Raw genomic sequence first — 26,150 nt, 5'->3', positions numbered from 1 at the left:
ATTTTGAACAACAGCACCATTAAATATTCCTATGGTGGCCTTCACCAATATATGATGCTGCCCTCTTCAAAGAAAAGTAGGTAATGGACAGGTTCTGGTGGCACCTTCATAGCCCTGGAATACAGTGACATCAGAACATCCGCTTCCTAACTGATCAATGGACTTTCTATCCCTTTGCACCTCACACCAGCAAGAACCCATTCCTACCACAAGTGCAAACATGAGAGGCTCCACTGGTTCCCCAGCCCCACATGGGGAAGAGAATTCTGTAGAAGGATGGAGGCCATTGTTTCAACAATTAATTTCCAACACTCAACAAATTTAATCATGCTAGATACCAGGGTGGTTGGAGATTGTCTATATATAGTAAGGGGGCAAACAAACAAAACAAATAAATAATATGTAAAATAATAGGCATTGAGCCCCGGGTGACCATTACTGGCAGGCAGTAGAAAGGGAGTTAAAATGATGTGACAGGGAATTTTTAAATAATTAAAGGGGAAACATTTAAAGTTTAGATTCCAAACCATCCAACTGTACACATGTACCATGTGATCTTATTGCTGTTACCCTCAGTCTTCTTTCCCTACTGATGTCTATTGCTCTTTCTGTGTTTTGTTTTTAGTTAAAGCTACTCAGAAAATGCTAGTATATTTTCTGTGACAAACTTCACCCAAAATTTTAAAAAATTGTCTTTCTTTGGAATATTTCATAGAATTTTACACTAATATGAAAATTGAAACTTTTTTAGTTTTTGTCCCCTCCTCCACTTTTCTCCTCTCTCCTTTTCTACGTAAAAAGAGTGTATGTGGTGAACGTGCAAATAAACTTTTTTTTGGTTCTCATTTTTTGACCAAAACAAAAATGTTGCAATCCTTTTTTCATTTTGGCAAAACATACTCGTGTTTAAGGCTAAAAATGAATCTGGCATTTTCTAAAAGAGCATAAGCAGTCTGATACATGATCCCATTAATCTCCTCCCTTCTTTCCAATCCCATTCTCTTCTTCTTCTCCAAACAGCTGCAGTCCCAAGCCTAACATTTAGATTCTGTTTGTAAATAGGGCACAGTCTGTGGTCAGCCTTGTCCAGAGGGTCGTTATGGAAAGAACTGCTCCCAGGAGTGTCAATGCCACAATGGAGGGACATGTGACTCAGCAACAGGGCAATGTCACTGCAGTCCAGGTTACACAGGGGAACGGTAAGTAAAACTCACTTCTACCAAGTTGTACCAAGGATTTTACAGCAAAAGGAAAAACTGGGAAGCAGGTGGAAGCATATCATCAATGATATAATTCAAAGTGTTTTATAGATTTTTCAGTTATGTCACCTACATGATAATGAATCAAAAGTAAATGTGGCAGAAATGGTTTAGCTTAAGGACACTCATACTGTGCTCAGTGTACCCCCAGTAATGTACAGGCCCCTTGCTGAGGGGTCTGCAGAATGAGATCATCTGAGAACCAATAATGGGGTGAGATGGATCAATGGTGGCTATAAGATGAGGTGGCTGAAGAAGTGCTGATCCATTTGGTCTCTGAACTGGGCTACTAGCTGTCTTCTTTTCAAAGCATTTTCATTCAAAAGAAGAAATTAATCTTTTTCATTGCCTAGCTGCAGTTTAAATGTCCATCAAATGTGTTTCATAGCAAAAGTGAACATAATAATATTTTTTCCTTATAGAGGGGTAGAAAGTGCTGAAAGAAGCGCCTTCCTGCGTACCTTTTAAACAGTACACAACCCAGTTGCTGAAGTCCACAGTAACTTAATCACTGGGGTTAGTCCGTAGGATCTCTGCCAACAATGATAGGTACCATCACCACATTCCACATGCAATTCCAGTGCAGGCATCCACAGGATGTGGGGATAACCCAACCAACCATAAAAAAAACATAAACAACCCCAAAGAAGAAAAACAGCCAATCCAGAGTTATTAGTGTTGCCAAAATTAAATGTTTGCCTCTGTAAGGAAACACTGGAGATTGTGTTACATGCATTTAAACAGACACAGACGAATCAGAATGAAAGCACAAACCACTTTCATGAGAGACAGGACAATATACGCGAGAATCTCCATCCTGCACACATATGTTTCTAAAGATAGTTGTGGCTTCTATTTTTCTCAGTTGAGATTCAAGTCTTGCTGTAATTTGACCTTACAAATCAGAAACAATCAAGCCACACTGTGTCTATCCCTCGCAGAAGTTTGAGGTACAAAGAGCCTTTCATCTTTTGCCTTCCTGCATGGGGTCCAGGCATAGCTGTAGTCCCTGTGCGTACCAACATGCTGGGACAATTCTCTGCTAGGGTGCTACTTCACTCACTGTGGTGTGGATGGGTCAGAAGGCCATGGTCTCATTGGCTTCTCCACACCAGTTGACCAGCCATGGAGGGAAGTACTTGCTGTGCCCACCCCTAAGGGAGTGTGTGTGCAGTGTCTGCAGGGCCGGCGCTTCCATTTAGGCGACCTAGGCGGTTGCCTAGGGCGCTAGGATTTGGCGGCCCGGCAATTCGGCGGTGGGGGGTCCTTCCACGCTCTGGGTCTTCGGCGGCAATTCTGCGGCGGGTCCTTCACTCGCTCCGGGACCCGCCGCTGAAGTGTCCCGAAGACCAGGAGCGCGGAAGGACCCCCCCCACCGCAGAATTGCTGTCAATGACTGGGAGCGCAGAAGGACCCTCGCCTAGGGCGGGCAAAAACCCTGGCGCCGCTCCTGAGTGTCTGCTCTATTAGCAGCTAACAAAATGGTGTGAACTGGTGTTAAACTACTCCCTATATCAATTTATAACTTCAGGCACCTTCTTCTGATTCTTCGGTGTGGTAGTTGCACTAACTTAGACTCCCTCACGCTCACTTATACACCAGCAAATGTGTGTTAGTATGTCTAACAGAATCTAAATGAGTGTAATGAGATCTAATTAAATTCAAGGGAGTCCAGTTTATGCCACCTTAGCCGTCATTTCTGAACACAGCCCACTGGGTATTCATTGATACCAGTCTTCAGTAGAGGATGGAAGAGGTTCTTTCTTAAACAAATATTTTTTAAAAATTGCAGTGTGAAATTTGGTCTAGTTTTGTTGGATTTCTTGATCACCATTTTGCAAAATTCCTCCTTTAAGTTTTTTTGCACAACCCCAGTGAGTAAACATGTAGGTGGGATTTTCTCCCCGCATTGGCCTAATGACTCTTTTATTAATGTCAACAGAAGGATTAGGTCAGCAGTAAGCATTTTTGAAAATCCCACCATCCATGCTTATGATATGGAGGGATTAACAGTGCTGGCTTAAGCTAGGCACAAGGTGGGCAGGAACTGAACATGTTTCCCCCACTTACCTCTGTTAAGAACCTCTCTTCTGCTCTGAAGTGCCCCATTTGTAAGCAGAGTCTGCCAATCATACAAAGATAGTGTGATATCTCTAAGGAGACTATTTTTTCATGTATTGGGGAAGAGAATTGGTTCCTTCTTCAATAGGCAGAAAAACAGTATTAGCTCTAGGCCAAATCTTCGAATTCTCAAGCTAAATCTCTCATTTAGCCAAATCCTGGAAGGTGCTGTGCACCTGGAACTCCCATAGGTGCATAACACATCTCATGATTTGAGTGTCAGTGTGGCCTGAATAAGGATTTCAGGATTTGGCCCTATTTATCTATCTGTCTTTCTGTTTCCCTGTGTACATTTGTGTGGGCCAGTCAATACATCTTGTAATTTGTATAGGGCCTGTATCAATAAATATTCTCTGATTTTCTCTGGCATGTAAAGCTGTGAAACACTCCACATCCTGGCTCTGTTCAGTAGGAAGGTCAGTCTGCTGTGAAATGCATCATAAAATCTTTAGGGCTTTTAATAAGGTGGTGGTGTCATTCGGATTTTTAACAGTTCAGTCATAAAACAGAGAGAAGCACAAACTGAAAACATCAAGCTGAGATCATATATTCTCTCTGAAAACCCCCAAATGAAATGTCTATTAAAAAGTACATCAGGAAAATGGGTTATATGTTTTAGAACGATCAAACAGGAAACTGGCTTTTCAGTATTTGCGCTAGATAGCATGATGTACAGAATCATCTTCAAAATAACTAATGTCTTTTTATAAAATGTGTAAAAAATTCAACAGATTTTTACTCTTGGAAAAAGCTGTTAATTTTTCCTCAAAAGCTACATGAAAGAAAGTCTGATGGAGGCTTTAGAAAATAAATCCCTTGATCAGAAATTGACTTTGTGTCTTTATGGTGGTGCTACATAAATGACGCAAAATTTAAAAATTCTTATTATTTTTTGCTGTCTTCTGTGGAATTCAAGGCTCCTCTGACATGTATGTGTGAAAAGGAGTAGCCAAGTGGGTTGTTTCTGAGCCCACTCCCAACTACCATTGAATCTGTGGATGTTCTCTGTACCACAGTTTTCTTTCTCTCCATTTGTCTTATCTGTTTAGACTGTAATCTCTTCAGGATAGGGTCTGCCTCCTACTATAAATCTGTACAGTCCCTTAGCACAATGGGTCCTATCTAGGCACCACTAAAAAATGAATAACTAATAATCCTTGTCTATGGCTGGAGGCATGAAAAAGGTTTGCATGTTAGAGTGGTTTCTGTGTTTTAGCACAAACCCCTTTGGTCCCTTATGTAGTTTCCCTGTTGGGATTAATCCTAATTTTGATTTCATTTCAGAAGTCCATTCAGGGATACTTTTAAAATTAGGGTTAATTAAAAACCAATTTAATTATTTTCTCTCAGATGGAAAGTTAGGTTTGTCTTAATGACATAAAAAATGATTGGCCCAAACTGCTCTTTCTGAATTGGAATTGGAAGGAGTTTTGGTATTTACAAATGCTTTTCTTTGGGGTCAGTGCTGAGTTTAAGGCACAGTTGTGAAGATTGAAATTATTCCTGGTGCAGTTCCAAGAGGCATTGTGTTTAAAGCAGAGAATGTCCAGATTCAAAGCTACTGTGCACAGGGGGCTCTCTCTTGGTCCAAACTGGGAAAGGCATAGGACATAGTTTTGGGGAGGCCAGAAGAGAAGTCTGAGGCTATGTGGATCTAGTGACTGGAAACCTCTACATGTGGGTTGTAAAGGCGGTACTGTTGCTATTCCAGCCCTCAGGCTGTAAAAATGACCCAGGAGAGGATGCATTGCAATTTCAAACCTAGCCTCCAATTTTGGGAGTATATGATGCCATGGCCTGACACTGGAGGACACTGGAGGTGGGGGCTACTCTCTCGCACAATACTTGTAGCTTTCTATTTCAGACTGAATTGAAATCATACCAAGTGCCATATTTTGTGCTGCTAGAATCCTTGAAAGGTAGGGTTTTATTCACTCACCTTGTATTTCATCTTATGGAAGATTCCGAGCAGTCAGCATTAGGTGCTGTATACCTGGAAGCCAGAAGGCAAAGAATAATGAAAGGCAACGGATATATATAGCCAGCTCCATGCTATTCCAACCTGTCAATATTCTTTGCCTACTCGCTTGCTTCCTGGCATAATTGTGATTGTCTGGAATCATCTGCAGGAAGGGAGGAGATGAGGGAGTCTGACAAACAGAATTACTGGTGATGAGTAATTTCCCCGGGTTTTAATGTGGGTTCAGTGTTGTATGTAACAGAAACCTAGAAAAGTTAATGTGACTGAATTACAGGGAACTGTTAGTGGTCTCCGTATATATTTTATCATATGTTGGTAGAGCACTAGTGTTGTGTGGAAAACATCTGTAGCAGATGGTCTTAATTCAGATTTTTTTCCCCTAACCTTCAATTATCTCCTTACAACCAGCTTATGTTCTAAAGAGCAAACACTGTTGGGCATAGACTTTTTGCTTTATTCTTATATCAGCAGTCACAGGAAAAATAACCACCTTTATGCAAGCCTTCTTCATCTTTCAGGGCCTGATCCTGCAAGGGGTGCTGAATTCTCACTGAAATCACCCCACAAGTTCAGCCCCTTTGTGTTCTTGTGGAAATAAGTTGTTAAATACTGTCCAATTGCACTTCACAAATCCCAGTGGCTACAGAATTCATAAGAGAGACTTTAGAAATCTGCCCTGTTTTGTTTTTAAAGAGCAAATTGCTTCATATTAAATGAAACACAACAGGAGTGGGGGAACCTAGAGAGGGTCACAATGAATGCTGTGAAAGTGTGACTAAATCTTTTTCTGTCCTCATATTTGCATAATGGATCATTTCAACTCACAAACTGAGATGGCTCCGTTCCCTCACAATCTTCAAAATAATAAAAAAACATGTAACACATCCAGTGTAAACCCATTTTAAAAAGTAGATAGCAGGTGTTTGGTTGACAAGTCCTATAGAAGCAGGACAACTCTGTACAGATGGGTTTTTACAGCTCAATTGTTGATTTAAATAGAAAGTACAGTCTCCACCAATCTCTTTGCATTTATACTAATCTATTATTAAACATCCTTTTGCACAGATTTACAGACCTTGTTGGGCTTTTTCTCTTGAATGTTTATTTTTAATACAACTGAATTTTTTATCTTTTTCCTTTGCTAGGCTGACAATTTCTTTAAAATGAAACACTGACCCAGATCCCTAGCACTGTATTTGTTAGTGACTTGGCAGCATGAAAAATGCCTGTTACACTGACTTCCCATTTACATGACTTACTTGAATCCCTAGAGGAATTTTTCTGTCTCTCCAAATTTTGCATACCATGATCCAGGAAACTACATCTCTCTCCTCAGTATCTAGCTAAACCATTCAGGAAGAAACTCAACTTGAGATCTTAGTTAGTATAAGTTCCTTCTTGAGAGAAATGATTAATTCTTTTTGCAATTGCTTGCAATTGCTTGCAGCAGAGTAGAATTAGGATTTCTGGTGACTGACTGGCAACAGTTTCCACAGCTAAAACCCAAGGAGAAATACTATCTATTTACTAAAAAGTTCGCCATGCTTTAGGAGCAATAAGTCTTAAGGCTTATTTAGAGTTAGGATGTAAAGCCTACTTCTAAAGACAGAGCCGTACTCCCATACTTTGACAATATTGAATCATATTCACAATCACTTCTGGTAATTCCAAATTGCTAAGGATGGCAAATGTGTTTATTATTCATATTTAATACAAAAAACTATATTAAAAGTAGGTAGGAAAGTCAAGTGCTCAAAAATTAGGAAATGCTTGTGAAACTTTAGTTTGACACATTTGTACATTAAGATAGTCTTGCCCATCATCACACAGGAAACCTGGGACAGAGCAAAGGAGGGAATTCAGATCTCTAAAATCCCAGTACAGAAGCATTAAACACGAGAGACCAGGCTTTATCTTCTTGCAAGTTACTGTTTCTTCATTGTGCACTGAATGAGGCAGGGTTCCTATAGAACAAATACTGTGTTACTGTGTAACTAAAGTCAGTATCATAATGCAAACTCACACTGGGGATGAATTGATCCTTGCTTTGCCATTTACATTTCTTAACTTTTGAGTGTTTGACATTGCAACCATAATGGGTGAGATCCTTGCTCTGGCCTCTTTATTCTGCACAAAAGGGCCAGAGTGACATAGAGGGGCCCCAAAGACCCATATTCAGCTGGGTGTGGATTTCCCCTGATGCAAGCACTGTGGAAGACAGCTGTGTGGCTGCCTTCCAAGGACCCCTTCACAAGTCTTGGTGTAATGTGGAGGGGGGGAGGGGGGCGGAGTGCAGAAATACCAGGCAGTGCAGCAGTCCTTAGGGAAACCCAGGAAGCCTGTTGTAATTTAGACAGGCCTGCTGGGGGTCTCGCTAGCCACTGGAGTAGCCCAGGATCCGTGGACAGACAAAGGTAGCTTAAAGCTATCATATCCTCCCTTTCTCAGGCTACCAGTTCTATGCTGTGCCTGTTTGAGCACAGAATCCCATTCAATCTTTTTCTAACATACGTTTTTGAATGTCATTTCTAGGATTTTTTAAAAAACAAACTGAAAAGCCATGTGGAACTATATTTACATTCCCGGTCTGCAGCCCTCATGGTTATCAGCTGGGTACGAAGTCAGGAGTTTTAGATCATAGCACAAATGACTACTTGAGCTAAAGAAGGAACTATTAGTGTCAGTAAGTTGTCCTACTGTGTGAACTAGCCATTAATGGAGGGGTGTGGGTGTGTGTGTGTGTGAGACATATTTAACAGTGGAAAAACTATTTTCCCTAACTTTTGTACTTAGAAACAAATGAAATGGTTTTGCTGAAACTTTCCAAAACACATTTAATCTGAGGCAGATAACAAACATATAAAACTTAAAACTTGGTAAAGTTATAAGCAGCTGAAAATAGGAGCTTATAGTGCAAAGTATTAGGCAACCTTAAGTAGAAGCAAAATTACTAGCTCCACCTATAATGATTTTAAGAGTTCTATGAAGAGAAAACTCTTCAGAAACTAAGATACATTTTTACATTGATTCTCCAAAATGTTTTAAATTTAAGGCAAGTAAACCTAATTTTTTCTGACTTTCACAGATGCCAGGATGAATGTCCAGTGGGGACTTATGGAGTGCAATGTGCAAAGACCTGTCAGTGCATGAATGGAGGGAAATGCTATCATATTAGTGGTGCTTGTCTCTGTGATCCAGGATATACGGGAGAACACTGTGAAACAAGGCTTTGTTCTGAGGGAGTCTATGGTCTCAAGTGTGACAAAAAATGCCCATGTCACTTGCAGAACACTCGCAGGTATGTTGTTATATCTTTTAGCAGATTTTCTCCAGATGGAACATTTAACCAAGAATGTAAATTATAAGGAAATAAGTTCCTTAGGTTTCCAGGAAAAGTGAATCAGCTAAGAGCCACAAAGCTTAGGCAGAGAGACTATTTAATGTTTTTATAATCATAGCAAGAAACACGATAACAAGCAGGGCAAGAACTGCAGTTTTGTTTTTTTTCGCTTACAGCTTTATTTGATGTCTTTAAATAGCAATCGATAATCAGATTATAAAATGAATATCAAGATTCATTGACACAAGATAAGTATTGACCTGGTTTTTGCCTTTGTCTATATTTACCGCATATAAAAATAAATCTTTACATTTTTTACCATGTGAGGTCAATAGACCTGCTTCTCCTTTCACTTGCACTGGGGTACTATTAATTAAGAGTATCTCCAATCAAATAAATGGAAATACACCATCCCGTACACATAAAACTGATATGAGAGGAGAATCAGGCCCCATATATATATTATGGGGAGGAAGCATGCTGATTGTTCTAATGAGATATGTCTGGAATTCTCACCATTATGACTATAAATTTCAGAACTGTAACTTTTTTTCATTTAATCTAACATTCGACAAAAAGTGAAGTTTGATGCCAAGAAATTGAAAAAAATTATTTGTATAAGCAATCTAATTGATTTATATTTCTCCTTACCTCTGTAGTATTGACTCAGAGAAGCTAAACAATAGAAACTTACTAACTCATCATGTGACTCTTTTCAGGCAATCATGAGCCAAATATTTTTGCATTGTGTGTGTATCTACGGGACCCACAAAGCCTTAACATGTTGTAATAAAAATCTATAAACCAGAAATTCTGAGATAATCCCTCTGGGATACTAGGGGAGGGATGGGAGATAAGACAAGATAACATACAATCAAAATATAATTCTCATGACAAGGCTTATCTTCTTATAAAGCACACCTGGTTATATGAAAGACTCCAATAATTTTGCATTCATTCACGCCTAATTCCATTAATAATACACAATATGTCAGATAACTTTTGTGTACATATGCCAAATGTTTTGCTGTCACGGATTGCTGTGTTAAAACTATTTGTGGAAATGATGTACTCTAACACAGAACAATGTTGTGTTTTGTATCTGAGATGCACATTTTTTATACATAAAAATAAAGCCTTTATTCAGAATTTAGAAGTGTCATTAAAATGCACTGGGACATAAATGAAAAAATCTCCTTTTGAATATCTCTGTTTGTGTGATCCTGTTAGAGGGCATTGTGAGAAATAAGTTCTTGGATTGCTTAAATTGTTCAACATAACTTCTGTTGACGCGCCATGTAAGAGAGGGCTGCATTTCTCCCATATTTCACTTACATATTTGTATGTTGGTGTACTTGTACTTCTGTTTACCTCATCTACTTGAAATGTGATTTGAAACAATACTGTTTGGACAGGATGTGAAATCCAGTAAATTATGGATTGGGGAGAGAATTTAGGAGTAAGAAAAACTATAATCCCTCCCTATTTCCCTGCACCTTGTCTGGCACTCAGAACATCAGTATTTGGCCCTCATTGCACTATGTGTATGAATTATGGTTAGCCAGTTTTCTGCAATTTTAACTGAAGACTACTGTAGAAGTTTAGTTTGACAGGAAAGTATTGCATTGTATAGCATTTCTGATATTTCAAGGATTACTTCTGATTTGTGTTCAACACAGCTGTTCCTTCATTTATACCTCTGGAAGACAGCTTGTGGTCAAATCAAATCACAAATGTTCAAATGTCAACAGCAGCATATGGCTGATCTTTTTTTGAAAATTTCCTCTCTGTATGACAAATCAAATGGAACTTAGCACTGTTGTGGGTGTGGGAACACGTGTGTCTGTAACTGCATGTTACAGTTGAGTAAAGAAAAGTGAGGGGAGGGAAGCAAAAATTCACAGGCTTCACAAGATATTTTTATATTTTTCTTCTTCCTTTGTGCTGGGGGGTGATTAAGACCACCAGCTAGTAGCAATCAGATAACTTATGAATAATAATGGGGAAAACATAGGCCCCACTGAAGATACTTCTCTTCCACTTTTGATGATACAGTTGTTTCTGGCTATCTTCTGTGACTAAAGGCCAGCCTGGTGGAAAAGAACTTACTCTCACATCAACACATCAGGGAATGTCTATGTAGTGCTGATTGGGACTTTTCCATTAAACATTTTTTGTCAAAATGGAAGCTTTTCATGGAAATGTACAGAGGGAAGGTCTCTGAGGTCCAGGAGGGAATTTTGGAGAAAGAGAGAATTATTAACACATCCCAGTATAGCTAATAGTCCAGTGGTTAAGGCACTGAGCTGGGATATGGGAGACCCAGGTTTAGGTCCCTCCTTGATCTCCCTTATAAGTGCCCTAACAATCATGCTACAGAATCAGTCTCTCTCTTTGGCCAATGGGCTACAGGTATAGGCTGGAGGAGGCTGTGCCTCTCCAAACAGCCTGGTGTGGCTCTGCCCCCAGACTCCCTCTTGCAGTTTCCTGTGCTTTGTCCTGGCCTGAGGTGGCTGGTGCTGGGGCCTTGCTACCCACCTGGCTATTGGACCATGCTCCCTGGTGTTTGGGGTGGTTGCCTGGCACTGGGACTGTTGGCCATGGTGAGGGTGCTCTGGGCTCCTGTGTGGGAGTGGAGGGAGAGGGGTAGGGCGTGGGCCAGAATGGGAGAGGCTGGGGGCTAGCCTCTCCCAAAAGCTGGGTCACCAGCCACCCATGCTCTGGCCCAGTGAATATTTAACTATACCAAGTGGAACAGTTTCAACAGGAGAGAAAAACTGACTGACTCTATTGCCCAGGGGTTAGAGCAAAAATCAAGCGTCCATGCTGATTCTTTTAGATACATCAACTGCCTTGAATGATACTGACCACATGGTATTGTTGACATGCCTACAGACGCTGGCGGGGATGGAATTGTATTTGAGTTACTTTGTTCTCTTCTGTCCTAGATGGCTCCAAGAGTAGTACTTGGTGACTGCCCATCTGCTCCAAGGGCTCTCTCATGGAATGTTTTATTCTACTCCCTCTCATCAATATGTATGTGAAGTAGTTTGGGCTGCAGTGCCAACCATATGCAGATGATGTGCAGTACGTCTGTCTGCTCTTAGACCAAATGATGTTATAGATCAGTTTTCCATGAATGAGAGCTAGCTGGCTGAGGCTGTACTTAGATAAGACAGAAAGGTTACGGGAACAACCTTGAGAATTGGTGAAAGTAATATCCAGCCATTTTAATTATGGGGTTTGCCTGCCCTTGCTATTCAGGTTCACAAACTGTGGGTCTTGTTAGATCTTCAGTTGCTTCTGGAGGTTCAAATGGCAGGAGTCAGCAAATAGTGACTTTCCATCTGCCTTTGGCAAGACAGAACTGCCTTTGGCCAGTTCTTTTGGAAATGGATCTATGCTGTGTCACTTTGAGGTTGGATTGCTGCAGTCCCTCTGCTTGGGTGGCATCTGATGAGCATGTGAAAACTTTAGAAGATACAGAATGCAGCTCCTCACTTACCTAGTAGTAATTCTTACACGGAGAAAACTACTATTCTCCAGAGAGTGCGCTGATTTCCAGTTAATTTCTGAATACAGTTCAAGTTGTATTATTTTTTATCTGATAAGCTTGTCAGGGCTTTCTGTTTCATCATTGTTCCATCCTGGCAGTTGAGATCAGCTGGAACACTCAATTTGGCATGCCAACGTCATTCTTAATAGTGGGGCCTTGACTCAGGACTTATTCATGACCCCAGGTTTAACACAGAGCATATCTATTTTCTCATGCTTTTTCTGAGGCAAGAGTGGATGAGATGATGAGGGATGGATTAAGTTTATGTATGCTGATAGTGTTTTAATGTTGACATTAGGTCATTTTGTATTTCTAGATGGGGTTTTTATGGTGGAATTGTACATATAAATTGCCTAGGGAAGTTGTGGAATCTCCGTCATTGGAGATTTTTAAGAGCAGGTTAGATAAACACCTGTCAAGGATGGTCTAGATAATACTTAGTTCTGCCATGAGTGCAGGGGACCGGACTAAGTAACCTCTCGAGGTCCCTTCTAGTCCTTTGATTCTATGATATACATAGCTTTTTCATCAGACTATTTTATAAATTGAAACAAATATGTGGCATTAAGTATGCCAGAAAAATGCAGACTTAAATAACTTTAATTATATTATTACCAAATATACTGAAATTGATCTTAGTGCTTATATAGGAAATGTACATATAGGTCCATAAATTGTGAACAAAATTGAACAGGAAAAAAGGCAGAAATACTTGCAGCATCTCTCAACATCTATTCTACCTCTCTATCTTAGCACACAAATCTTATTGCCAATTAAGCTAACTGCAGGAGAGCCATCAAAAAGCTTCAAAAGTGCTCCAGCTTCCTACATCTAATTACAAATTACAGAATACTAATTTTGGTGTCAATCAATATATGTGCGAGTATGCCTTACTAATACTCACTGGGGAGCACAGAATATCTATGCCTCTGTCTGCCTCATATGCTACTCTCTTTTTTTTTTTTAAAAACCAAAGGCAGCTCAAAGGATTTATTTCCTGAAATCACTGCACCACTAATTTTCATTTTTTATATATTTATCTTATTTCTTCATGCTATGCTGCCTATTGTTAGGCAGGTTGAGAATGCATTCCATATCATTGAATACCTCCTGTACTGATAAGAAATATGGGGATTAGATCCAAAATGCCTCTGGAGGCATACAGAAAAGCAATTAGATATAGGGAACTTATTTCTCGGGGAACCACATTTCTGCTTCTCTTTCTACATCATGTGTTTCCTGATGTTAATATATATTTCATTTGAGAATATTTCCATTCCAGCCCCAATTACCTGCTGATGTTCTAATATTTTAATATACAGACTGTTCTCAGCGAACACCACATAGCCTGTTGGTGTGGCTTGATCTGTTTCCATACACACTAGATCAGTGGCTCTCAAACTTTTTTTACTGGTGACCCCTTTCACGTAGCAACCCTCTGAGTGTGACCCCCCCCGCTTATAAATTAAGAACATTTTTTATATATTTAACACCATTATAAATACTGGAGGCAAAGCAGGGTTTGGGGTGGAGATTGACGGCTTGCAACCTCCCATGTAATAACCTCACGACCCCCTGAGGGGTCCCTACCCCCAATTGGTGAACCCCTGCACTAAATAGACCACTCTAAAGTTCTCAGTCACTACTCAGTTGAAAATATCAGGGGCTAGATTTTCCTCTCATTGACAGCAGTTTTACACAAACTAGTCATGCCTTGTTAAAAAGAGATGTATACGTTTAATGCCACATTCCCTATTTTCACTCATGACTATTTTAAAGATGATGATTATTAATTCTGCAACACCCAAAAATACTTTTCATACCTTCAAATAGGAAAAAAAAACTATCAGTTTTATTCATGTGTGTACACACACACACACACACACACACACACACACACACACACACACACACACACACACACACACACACACGTCAGCAAATGAAGGAAGTCTAAAGGCATGTAAAACTTCCTTGATGTCATGGGTCATTTAATGTGTCTGGACTTAGACACATTTTTTCCAGCACACTTCAGGGGACTTTACTTCAATCAGTGCCGGAAGACTATCTTTAAACAGTCTTCCTATTGTAAATATATTTGATTTGGATATCAAAGCTTTCCTTTGGTGAGAATTAAGCAAGTGCTTTGTCTGCCAGAGTGCCACAGAGTATTCCATTGTGTCCACTTTTCCAGCACATATATCTTAGCACAGCTGATGATGTCCATTTGTTATGAGGCAACAGCTGTCTGACTGGCCATTCAATGGAACTGCTGTTTCAGGTAGAGACAGCTGGTCTATCACCAGGTATGTACAGTGTAGATTAGACACATTCTAAAAGGTCACTGAGTTTGACAGTGCCTCTGACTTCTCCCTAGGAAAGTGATTTGGTATTATTTATTGGAAAGAAGCCAGTTGTACTCTTCTGAACCACAGCTTTAAAGAGAAGAGCATTCATGTTACTCCTTGAATGTTGCTTTATTAAAGAAACTCGTCATTTTTCTCAGACAAAAGGATTATATTTCCAAATGGGCTTTGTAAGAAAATAAGATGCTGATTTTAACCATTGTTTGAAAAATAATTATGTTTTAGTTACAGCTGAATTACCAAGAAGCATAGATGAAAGCTTGAATTTTTCACTATTTAAATATTTTTAATGTCATGAAATTTACAGTCATGAAAGGTAACTGTAGCATGTGTAGGGTTTTTTCGACACAGAAATGGAAAAGCTAGATCTTTTCTTTTCAAACTAAATAAACACATAGATTTGTAAGTATGTGTCTCTATGTTGTATTATGTTACATTATACTAATTGTGTGTGTGTTGTGTATGTTTAGTTTGGGAAAATATATATCTTTATACATAGTATATGAAGTCCATTAAACAACAGATCTGTAACAGCATGTTGTTCTCTGACAAAAATTACATTGGGATCTTGGTGTCATATTTAGTCCCAAATTATTTATTCCTTTCATCTTCTTCTGCCAGCTGTCACCCTATGTCTGGAGAATGCTCCTGCAAGCCAGGCTGGTCTGGACTCTACTGTAATGAGACATGTTCTCCTGGATTCTATGGTGAATCTTGTCAACAGATCTGCAGCTGCCAAAATGGTGCTGACTGTGATAGTGTGACTGGAAAATGCATCTGTGCCCCTGGATTTAAGGTAAATAAATCTGAAGTTCACAGTTTATTTTTTTCCTTTACTGCCTTCAGTTAGGGCCCGATTCAGTGAAATGCTGAATGTACTCCTTCCTGTGAGGTTAATGGGAGGTCAGGAGTCACTTAGCTCCTTGTGGGACAGGCTCAAAAAAGAAAAAAAATTGCATTTGGATCTCTTAAAAATAATGTAGTGATGAGAATGGAAAAGTTCTAATAAGGTATACATACCTACTACAACAGAAAGGAATCAGGGGAACTGTGACTGTTGCAGCACTAATCTGTGGATTTAAGTAACTATTTTATAGTAAAAATCTACAATAAATACAGTTATTTCTACAAATCATGATACCTGATTTCAGTCATTCTCACAGATGTTTGTTCTTATATAGAAATCTGATTATACTAAAAATGTAACTTTGAAGACATACTATGGTACTTCTTTTCTTCTATCAGTAATTCTGTGCATAGTAGAAAAAGCACTTTAATCAAATGATATTTTTTGGAATATTGTATATGTCCAAATTGTTTTCCATTACATTACCATTTTACATTACACTCTGCTTTTGTAAATTGCTTCTTTGTACAGTAGTACTGAATATTGGCTTACCTAAGTGCTGGCAGGTATGTGACATGCTTTCCCACATCAATTAATGTAAAACAAATACTTATTGTAGATTTAAAGAGTATTAAGAGCCTTGCTTAATGCTTTCCTGTAAACCCAGGCTGACCTGATGACAGCCTAGAATGTGACATGGTCTGTACATTTTCTTATACTTGTAATACTGTAACAACAGTCAGTCTCTCAGAAAGGGGTTGACAAGTCAGTTAAATCTAGGATTAGAGAAAGTGCTGGTGATATTTTATTGTTCGAACTCTCATTGATGTTTTGTCAAATTTTTTTTAATATATTTGTATATGTTTTAGGATTCTGATTGTGCTACTCCTTGCCCTCCGGGAACCTATGGAGTAAACTGTTCTTCTGTGTGCAACTGCAAAAATCAAGCCATCTGTTCTCCAGTGGATGGTTCTTGTACCTGCAGAGCAGGTCAGAGTGCCTAACAAATTAGTCTCCCACCTAGTTAGAAATCTAGAGTGCAAGGCAGATTCATGACAATGTGTTGTGAATAGTTTATTGATTAGATTCAGTACAGTTATTTTGACCCCTGCTTACTGTAAACAGAGTATAGAAATAGAAACCTAACTTGTGTCACTGTCAATGATAGCATATGACTAATTGGCTGTTATATCCAATAGATGTATAGTATCATGTTTTTAAAAGCTTTTTGCTTTTCTGCTTAGTTCAGTGTGTACTTCCTGGATCATTTCTCTGACTTAATCACTGTTTGAAGCATCAACTTACAGACATCTTCTAATTTGTACTGGGGTTATTTTTAAATATTCAGAAGGAAATGGGGAATCTCCTGAAGTATCTCATATCTGTCTTTGGAAAAATCCACCTCACATAATGACTTTTTCACTGATCGATTTTTTTATCCTTGGTTTCTTCTGCCAAGACGACTGTGATGACTGCACCATAGCTCTGTCTGCACTGGATGTAGTCTGCAAAGAGCCCATCAGAAAAACTACTAAAGAAGTAGCAAATACATACCCTATATGAGCAATTTTGTTTTTAAGAAGAACTGACCCTATTTTCTAAGGAATACGTTCTTTTTTTATGCTGTCCCTTGCAAAATTCAAAATAGTTTAGTGCATTTCAGTGAGCATTCTCAAGGTGTCCTTTTTTTCCCTTCAGATGTACTATTAATTGCTTTCAAATATTCACACCAATTTATAAAGTGTGCTGTGCACAACTGTTACAGGTGCACAAGGACACGTTTGTTTGAACTTGAGCAAGGCCTCAGCTGGGAGGTCTAATACTCTTTCATAGGCTACATGGCCATCCTTGTTGCTGTGTATCACTGAGAGATTCCCAAAGAGGAACCTCCCAGCAAAGGAAGAGAAACATGTCCTTGTTTAATATGACACTTCATTTTTGTTGTGGCAGGTTGGCATGGTGTGGATTGTTCAATAAACTGTCCCAGTGGCACATGGGGTCTTGGTTGTAATTTAACTTGCCAGTGCCTTAATGGAGGGGCTTGCAATGCTTTGGATGGAACCTGTACCTGTGCTCCAGGTTGGAGAGGGGAAAAGTGTGAACTCACTTGCCAGGTAATTAAAATTCATTCAATGATGAGCTATAGGGTTTCTGTTATAAGTGGCCTGATCCTGCAAAACTTCCAACTGAGAGTATTTCTACTAAGTACAATGTAGCTCCTTGGCTGTGTAAATGAATATACAATACCTTTTTTGTGCCTTCATATTGAAAATTTGACTCCAGATGTTTTGGTGACTGTTCCAGAGCTTGTTTAAAAGCTTAGGTAGAGCCAAATTCTGCTCTTAGTTATAATGGTATAAACCAGGAGTCTCCCAAACTATCTCAATGAAGGTATTTCAAAATGAGCGTGTAAATGAAAAAAAATTAACCTCCAATTAACAAAAATTACTCTGACTATAAGAATGTGTTTAACTAGGTTAGTTTGTCTTCCATCATGAAAATAAAACCCAAATGAAAATCTTTCTCTCTCCTTCTTCAACCAGATGTACATAATCTTTTGTTGTAGCAGCTTGTTGTTTTCCTCTGCTTCAGAGCTTTGTCTGCTACTTTCAATATTTAAGCAATCTCTCAGGGAACCATGAAAAAATCCGGGTTTTAACAGAGGAAACTTTATAATCAATATAGAACAGCGTTTTACTCAAGATCTTTGGGGGTACTGAGCAGGGCTGGCTTTAGGAAGTGCGGGGCCCAATGTGAACACTTTCGGTGGGGCCCTGGCAGGGATGACTTAAAAAGAAAAAAGTGTAAAAAAAAGCTTTCCATTTCATCCATGTGTTATTTACTTTACATAACTATATAAATAATAAAATTGTATATTATGTACATTGCATCATATATGCTGTTGATTGGTTATTAATGACCACCGTTTCACATGTGTGGGTCCCCACCACTCCCTGGGGATGTGCACATGTTTGGGTCCCCGCTGCTTCTTGCCCCCCCTCATTGAAGCAGGTGTGCAGGTTACTGGCCTGGGAACAGCAGGGCAGCAGTGGACATGGGGCTGGTTCGAGGCAGGGCAGGGGCTGACTGGAGGTAGGGTCTGGCTGCAGGCAGGGCAAGGGTGCGGGGCTGGCTGGTGACAAGAGGAGTGTGGGGCGGGCTGGCTTCAGGCAGGGCCACAGGGGGGTGCAGCAGGGGTTGGCAGGGCTGGAGACAGGAGTATGGGACTGGCTGGCTTCAGGCAGGGGGGTGCAGCAGGGGTTGGCTGGAGACAGGGCAGGGTGGGCAGTGCAGGGCTGGTGCAGGCAGGGGTGTGTGGCAGGGGTGTGTGCAGGGGTTGGCTGGAGACAAGGCAGGGGGTTTGGTAGGGGCTGGCTGTGGGCAAGGGGTGCAGAGCTGGCTGCAGGCAGCGGGGGACGGGGCTGGTGTGGGCAGGGCAGGGGGTGCAGCAGAGGCAGCTGGAGCCCCAGCCCTTTAAATAGCCCCCAAGCCCCCTGCTATCCCAGGGCTCTGGGGGCTATTTAAAGGGCCCAGGGCTCCCCTGCTTCTACTCCGCCCTGGACCTTTTAAATAGCCGTGGGAGCCCTGGGGAATGCACGGGGGCGGTGGGGCTCCGGCAGCTATTTAAAGGACCGAGGTGGCAGATACAGCTGGAGACCTGGCCCTTTAAATAGCCCCCAGAGCCCCCTACTACCCCAGGGCTCTGGGGGCTATTTAAAGGGCCTGGAGCTCCAGCCGGGGGCACGGGGCTTGCCGCGCTCCAGCCGGAGCTCCAGCCAGGAGAGCGGGGCCGCGGGGCTTGCGGCGCTCCAGCCAGAGCTCCAGCTGGGGCCACGAGACTTACCGCACTCCAGCCAGAGCTCCAGCCAGGGCTGTGGGGATTGTTGCACTCCGGCCAGAGCTCCAGCTGAGGCCGCGGGGCTTGTCGCGTTCCGGCCAGAGCTCCAGCCAGGAGAGCAGGGCCGCGGGGCTTGTCGTGCTCCGGCCGAAGCTCCAGCCGGGGCCGCGGGGCTTGTTGCGCTCCAGCCAGAGCTCCAGCCAGGGCCGCGGGGCTTGTCGCGCTCCGGCCAGAGCTCCAGCTGGGGCCGCGGGGCTTGTCATGCTCTGGCCAGAGCTCCAGCCAGGAGAGCAGGGCTGCGGGGCTTGTCGTGCTCCGGCCGAAGCTCCAGCCAGGGCCGCGGGGCTTGTTGCGCTCCGGCCAGAGCTCCAGCCAGGGCCGCGGGGCTTGTCGCACTCCGGCCAGAGCTCCAGCCAGGGCCGCGGGGCTTGTTGCACTCCGGCCAGAGCTCCAGCCAGGAGAACGAGGCCACGGGGCTTGCGGCTCTCCAGCCAGAGCTCCAGCTGAGAGAGCGGGCTTGTGGGGCAGCCACGCTCCCGCCGGCGCTTTGGTCAGGGGAGCGGGGCCATGGAAGACCCCGGAGCAGACCGCAGCCGGGGTAAGTAAAAAAAATTTAAAAGGCGCCTAAAGCACGGGGGCCTCTTAGGCGTGGGGCCCGATTCCCAGAAATTGGGCGAATTGGCCTAAAGCCGGCCTTGGTACTGAGAGTCAGACACTTGGGGGTAGTCTCTTGATTAAGCTTTACTGCATCTCATTTCTTCCATCCTGTTGACCCGCACCTTTATGCTTCCTCACGTCTATCTCCATTTCTTCTTTCTTTGTTTCTTGCTTACTTCCAGAGACCTGCAAACCTATTTGTCTCTTCTCTCTTTTTCTTCTACAGACCCTCCCTCTGGTACAATTGTTTTTCTAGAGTGGGCTAGAAAACTGAGATTTCCCCCCAGGAACATTTTAGTAGGGAAATCCCCTTTTGAAATTTGCCCATTGGGAAATTTCAGTTTTCTCACAGGCAATATATAAAATGTGGTAAAGTAGTTCCCTATTTACCTTTCTCACTGTTCCCCAGTTTTTCCATCTGGGAAAGGGCAAAAAAATGGGAGCTAAGTAAACTATGTTTCACTTTTAAAAGTAACACTTTCAATTTTAAGGGTTAAGGGTTTAAAGCGAAAGTGTTACTTTGTCTTTGAAAGTGTTAATTTCAGAGGGAAAGTAACACTTTCCATTTGACATTAAGTGCTATGATGTAACTACTGGCAAATGGGAAACAGATACTGGAGTGGTGGGGGAAATTCACGATTTCAGAATGAAAACATTGGAATCTTTTTTAAATAATTGTTTTTTCTCAGCTTTTTTTCTGTTTCAATACATTTCAGAAATGAAAAAAAATCATCCAAAATTTATTTCCAATGAAATCTTGTCTTCCAGTGAAAAGAAAACTTTTTGTGAAGAAGACTCTCATGTGGAGTTATGGATAAAGAGAAGCTTTGTGTTAATTCAGTTACAAATGAATTACCTGAATTGCACATGAACCCTGTAAATTCCCCACCCATGCCACTTCCACATCTATGTGTTTTGCTTAGCTCCATTTTTTTCAATGACATGGCGGTGTGAGCAGCTGGATTACAACATGTCTGACAGCCTGCCTGTGCTACTTCATTGGATCCAGATTATGCAGCTCTTGGAGCAATCAGGAGTTAAATTTTGGGGAGACTGTTTTGCTTTTAATTAATTTTTTCCACAAAGTAACACATTATAATATAACTTAACATACTAAAATGAAAACACATTCTTTACAAACAGAAAACTGATAGGGTACTAACAATATAAGCACATACAATGCTTCCAACAAGAATATGAATTAAGCTCCTAGAAAACAGGATCAGATTTCTTTAAAACTACTTTGTCTATGTGATTCTGCAAGATGCTGAATGCCCTCAACTTGCATTGGCTTGCATAAGCACCTTCCAATATTGGCTCCTTAAGAGAAAGCTGCTCTTTCAAGGCTGCTGACCACAGCAATCCACTATTTTCAGCAAAACACCCACAAGTACTAATCTTTATCAAATGCTTTTTCCATCTCAAAATTCTGTAACATGAGAATAAACAAAAAAACTAATTTGAATGTAAGTCTCTACATATGTCTTATCTCTAAGCATAGGGAGATAAAGTGGGTGAATCTTTTATTGGACTTCTGTTGAAGAGAGAGACAAGGTTTTGCACTTACATCTTCTCTAAGCCTGCTGCTTAAATTATAAAATCTTCAGAACAAGGACTGTGTTGAGTACACAATTGAAAATTAACAAATTAATATTATGAAAAGTGAATATTTTTGAAGTACATATAATTTATCCATTAGAGTTTCCATCCATAAATATTTCCCCTCTGCTTTTATTATGTGAAAAATGTTTTTGTCAACAAGAAAGTTAGTTGGTTATTTGGGTCCACTTTAATATCCACATTCATTATTAAATTGATCCTCCTGACTAATACTTTCTCCCAAAAAACATAGATCAGAGGAAAAGGATAAACGGACACAAATCAGATATTAGGAATGGCAATATACAAAAACCTGTAAGAGAACACTTCAACCTCCCTGGCCACACTATAGCAGACCTTAAGGTGGCCATCCTGCAGCAAAAAAACTTCAGGACCAGACTTCAAAGAGAAACTGCTGAGCTTCAGTTCATCTGCAAATTTGACACCATCAGCTCAGGATTAAACAAAGACTGTGAATGGCTTGCCAATTACAAAACCAGTTTCTCCTCCCTTGGTTTTCACACCTCAACTGCTAGAACAGGGCCTCATCCTCCCTGATTGAACTACCTCATTATCTCTAGCTTGCCTGCATATATATACCTGCCCCTGGAAATTTCCACTACATGCATCTGATGAAGTGGGTATTCACCCACGAAAGCTCATGCTCCAAAAACATCTGTTAGTCTATAAGGTGCCACAGGATTCTTTGCTGCTTTTACAGATCCAGACTAACATGGCTACCCCTCTGGTACTTGACACAATGCAAGGCACTGCATTTAGCCGTATGGAGTGGAAATCCATCAACCTCATAAAGAAACTTGCACAAATACAGACAGATATCATCTTCCTTTCCAAATGCAAATGGATGGACATCATACCAAATGGACTAAAGGTAAAAAATCCACTGCTATATACATACTATACAGACCACAGTGAGAGATTATGCCATACTTTATCAAAGAAACTGAGGAACCACCTGATCAGCATCCTATACAGCAAACAGGAAAACATCAAAAAAGAGCTCTCCAACCTGGAGACTCTCATTAATAACCAAACTTCCATACAAACGGACTTCACTAAAATAAGACAGGAGATCTACATTACTCACTTCACCTCTCTACAAAGGAAAAAGGACTGTAAGCTGTCTAAACTCCTACCTGCCTCATGGGGCCACAACCGTGGTACCCCCAACCCAGTCAGCAATATCGTCAATCTATCCAACTACACACTCAGCCCAGAAGAAAAGTCTGTCCTATCTCGGGGACTCTCTTTCTGCCCTGCCACCCCCACCAACATGATACAGTTCTGCGGCCATCTGGAAGCCTACTTTCGCCGTCTCCGACTCAAAGAATACTTTCAGGACAACACTGAACAGCGCACTGATACACAGGTACCCTCCCACCAACAGCACAAGAAGAAGAACTCCACATGGACTCCTCCTGAGGGTCGAAATGACAGTCTGGACCTCTACATTGAATGCTTTTGCTGACGTGTACAGGCAGAAATTGTGGAAAAACAACATCGCTTGCCTCATAACCTAAGTCGTGCAGAACGCAATGCCATCCACAGCCTCAGAAACCACTCAGACATTATCATCAAAGAGGCTGATAAAGGAGGTGCTGTTGTCATCATGAACAGGTCTGACTACCAAAAGGAGGCTGCCAGACAACTCTCCAACACCAAATTCTACAGGCCACTTCCCTCAGATCCCACTGAGGAATACACTAAGAAACTGCAACATCTACTCAGGACACTCCCTACACTAACACCGGAATAAATCAACATACCCTTAGAGCCCCGACCAGGGTCATTCTATCTACTACCCAAGATCCGCAAACCTGGAAATCCTGGACGCCCCATCATCTCGGGCATTGGCACTCTCACTGAAGGACTGTCTGGATATGTGGACTCTCTACTCAGACCCTATGCTACCAGCACTCCCAGCTATCTCCGTGACACCACTGATTTCCTGAGGAAACTACAATGCATTGGTGACCTTCCAGAAAACACCATCCGAGCCACCATGGATGTAGAGGCTCTCTACACGAACATCCCACACATAGATGGAATACAAGCTGTCTCGTACCTACGAGAGGAGATGCCATTTTAGATTTGGTGTTGGTGAGCAGTGAGGACCTCGTAGAAGAAATGGTGGTAGGGGACAACCTTGGTTCGAGTGATCATGAGCTGATTCAGTTCAAACTAGATGGAAGGATAAACAAATGCAGATCTGGGATTAGGGTTTTTGACTTCTCGAGGGCTAATTTTAAAGAGTTAAGGAAATTAGTTAGGGAAGTGGATTGGACGGAGGAATTAGTGGATTTAAATGCGGAGGAGGCCTGGAATTACTTTAAGTCGCAGCTGCGGAGACTGTCGGAAGCCTGCATCCCGAGAAAGGGGAAAAAAACCATGGGCAGGAGTTGTAGGCCAAACTGGATGAGCAAGCAAATCAGAGAGGGGATTAGACAAAAGCAGAAAGCTTACAGGGAGTGGAAGAAAGGCAGGATCAGTAAGGAAAGCTACCTTGGTGAGGTCAGAACATGTAGGGATAAAGTGAGGAAGGCTAAAAGCCGCATTGAACTGGACCTTGCAAAGGGAATCAAAACCAATAGTAAAAGGTTCTATAGCCACATAAATAAGAAGAAAACAAAGAAAGAAGAAGTGGGGCCGCTATACACTGAGGATGGAATGGAGGTTAAGGATAACCTAGGCATGGCCCAACATCTAAACAAGTACTTTGCTTCAGTTTTTAATAAGACTAGTGAGGAACCTTGCGATGATGGAGGGATGATAAACGGGAATGTGGATATGGAAGTGGATATTACCGCAACTGAGGTAGAGGCCGTACTTGAACAGCTCGATGGGACGAAGTCGGAGGGCCCGGACAATCTCCATCCGAGGATATTAAAGGAATTGGCGCGTGAAATTGCGAGCCCGTTAGCGAGAATTTTTAAGCAATCGATAAACTCGGGGGTTGTGCCATAGGACTGGAGGATTGCTAATGTAGTTCCTATTTTTAAGAAAGGGAATAAAAGTGATCCAGGTAATTATAGGCCTGTTAGCTTGACGTCTGTAGTATGCAAGGTCTTGGAAAAAATTTTAAGGGAGAAAGTAGTTAAGGACATAGAGGCCAATGGTAATTGGGACGAATTGCAACACGGATTTAGTAAAGGTAGATCGTGTCAAACCAATCTGATCTCCTTCTTTGAGAAGATGACGGATTACTTAGATAAAGGAAATGCGGTAGATATAATTTACCTAGATTTCAGTAAGGCGTTCGACACGGTTCCGCATGGGGAACTGTTAGTCAAATTGGAAAAGATGGGAATGAATATGAAAGTTGTAAGGTGGATAAGGAACTGGTTAAAGGGGAGACTCCAGAGGGTCGTATTGAAAGGTGAATTGTCAGGCTGGAAGGAGGTCACTAGTGGAGTCCCTCAAGGATCGGTTTTGGGACCGATCTTATTTAACCTTTTTATTACTGACCTTGGCACAAAGAGCGGGAATGTGCTAATAAAGTTTGCGGATGACACGAAGCTGGGGGGTATTGCTAACACGGAGAAGGACAGGGATACTATTCAGGAAGATCTGAACCACCTTGTAAACTGGAGTAATAGAAATAGGATGAAATACAATAGTGAAAAGTGTAAGGTTATGCATTTAGGAATTACTAATAAGAATTTTGGCTATACGTTGGGGGCGCATCAGTTGGAAGCGACGGAGGAGGAGAAGGACCTTGGGGTACTGGTTGATAGCAGGATGACTATGAGTCGCCAATGTGATACAGCTGTTAAAAAAGCAAATGCAATTTTGGGATGCATCAGGCGGGGTATTTCCTGCAAGGATAAGGAGGTGTTAGTACCGTTATACAAGGCGTTGGTGAGACCCCATTTGGAATACTGTGTGCAGTTCTGGTGTCCCATGTTTAAGAAGGATGAATTCAAACTGGAACAGGTTCAGAGACGGGCTACAAGGATGATCCGAGGAATGGAAAAACTGCCTTATGAAAGGAGACTCAAAGAGCTTGGCTTGTTTAGCCTGGCCAAAAGAAGGCTGCGGGGGGATATGCTTGCTCTATATAAATATATCAGGGGGGTTAACGTTAGGGAGGGAGAGGAATTATTTAAGTTTAGTACTAATGTAGGCACGAGGACGAATGGGTATAAACCTGATATTAGGAAATTTAGACTTGAAATTAGATGAAGGTTTCTAACCATTAGGGGAGTGAAGTTCTGGAACAGCCTTCCAAGGGAAGTAGTGGGGGCAAAAGACTTTCCTGGCTTTAAGACAAAGCTTGATAAGTATATGGAGGGGATGTTATGATAGGATCGTTAATTTGGGCAATTGATCTTGGATTACCACCAGATAGGTCTGCTCAGTGGTCTGCGGGGAGATGTTGGATGGAATGGGAACTGAGTTACTGCAGAGAATTCCTTCTTGGGTGCTGGCTGGTGACTCTTGCCCACATGCTCAGGGTTTAGCTGATCGCCATATTTGGGGTCGGGAAGGAATTTTCCTCCAGGGCGGATTGGCAGGGGCCCTGGAGGTTTTTCGCCTTCCCCTGCAGCGTGGGGCACGGGTCGCTT

At 41.6% G+C, this 26,150-nt stretch overlaps 1 protein-coding gene across 1 annotated transcript in view; it reads left to right on the top strand.

Annotated features, from left to right (window-relative positions):
* Positions 1-26,150, top strand: part of MEGF10 (multiple EGF like domains 10) — a 158,257-nt gene that overhangs the window by 89,774 nt on the left and 42,333 nt on the right. The window contains exons 8-12 of the mRNA XM_030566126.1: positions 1,063-1,199; positions 8,447-8,659; positions 15,245-15,419; positions 16,340-16,460; positions 17,421-17,584. Of these exons, the coding sequence (XP_030421986.1) occupies positions 1,063-1,199; positions 8,447-8,659; positions 15,245-15,419; positions 16,340-16,460; positions 17,421-17,584 (810 nt within the window). The remainder of the gene's footprint in view (positions 1-1,062; positions 1,200-8,446; positions 8,660-15,244; positions 15,420-16,339; positions 16,461-17,420; positions 17,585-26,150) is intronic.

This window comes from Gopherus evgoodei, chromosome 6, assembly GCF_007399415.2.
Source record: "Gopherus evgoodei ecotype Sinaloan lineage chromosome 6, rGopEvg1_v1.p, whole genome shotgun sequence".
NCBI classification, from domain to species: Eukaryota; Metazoa; Chordata; order Testudines; family Testudinidae; genus Gopherus; species Gopherus evgoodei.
Note: the sequence above shows the minus strand (reverse complement) of the source record. Positions and strands in the feature narration are given on the sequence as shown.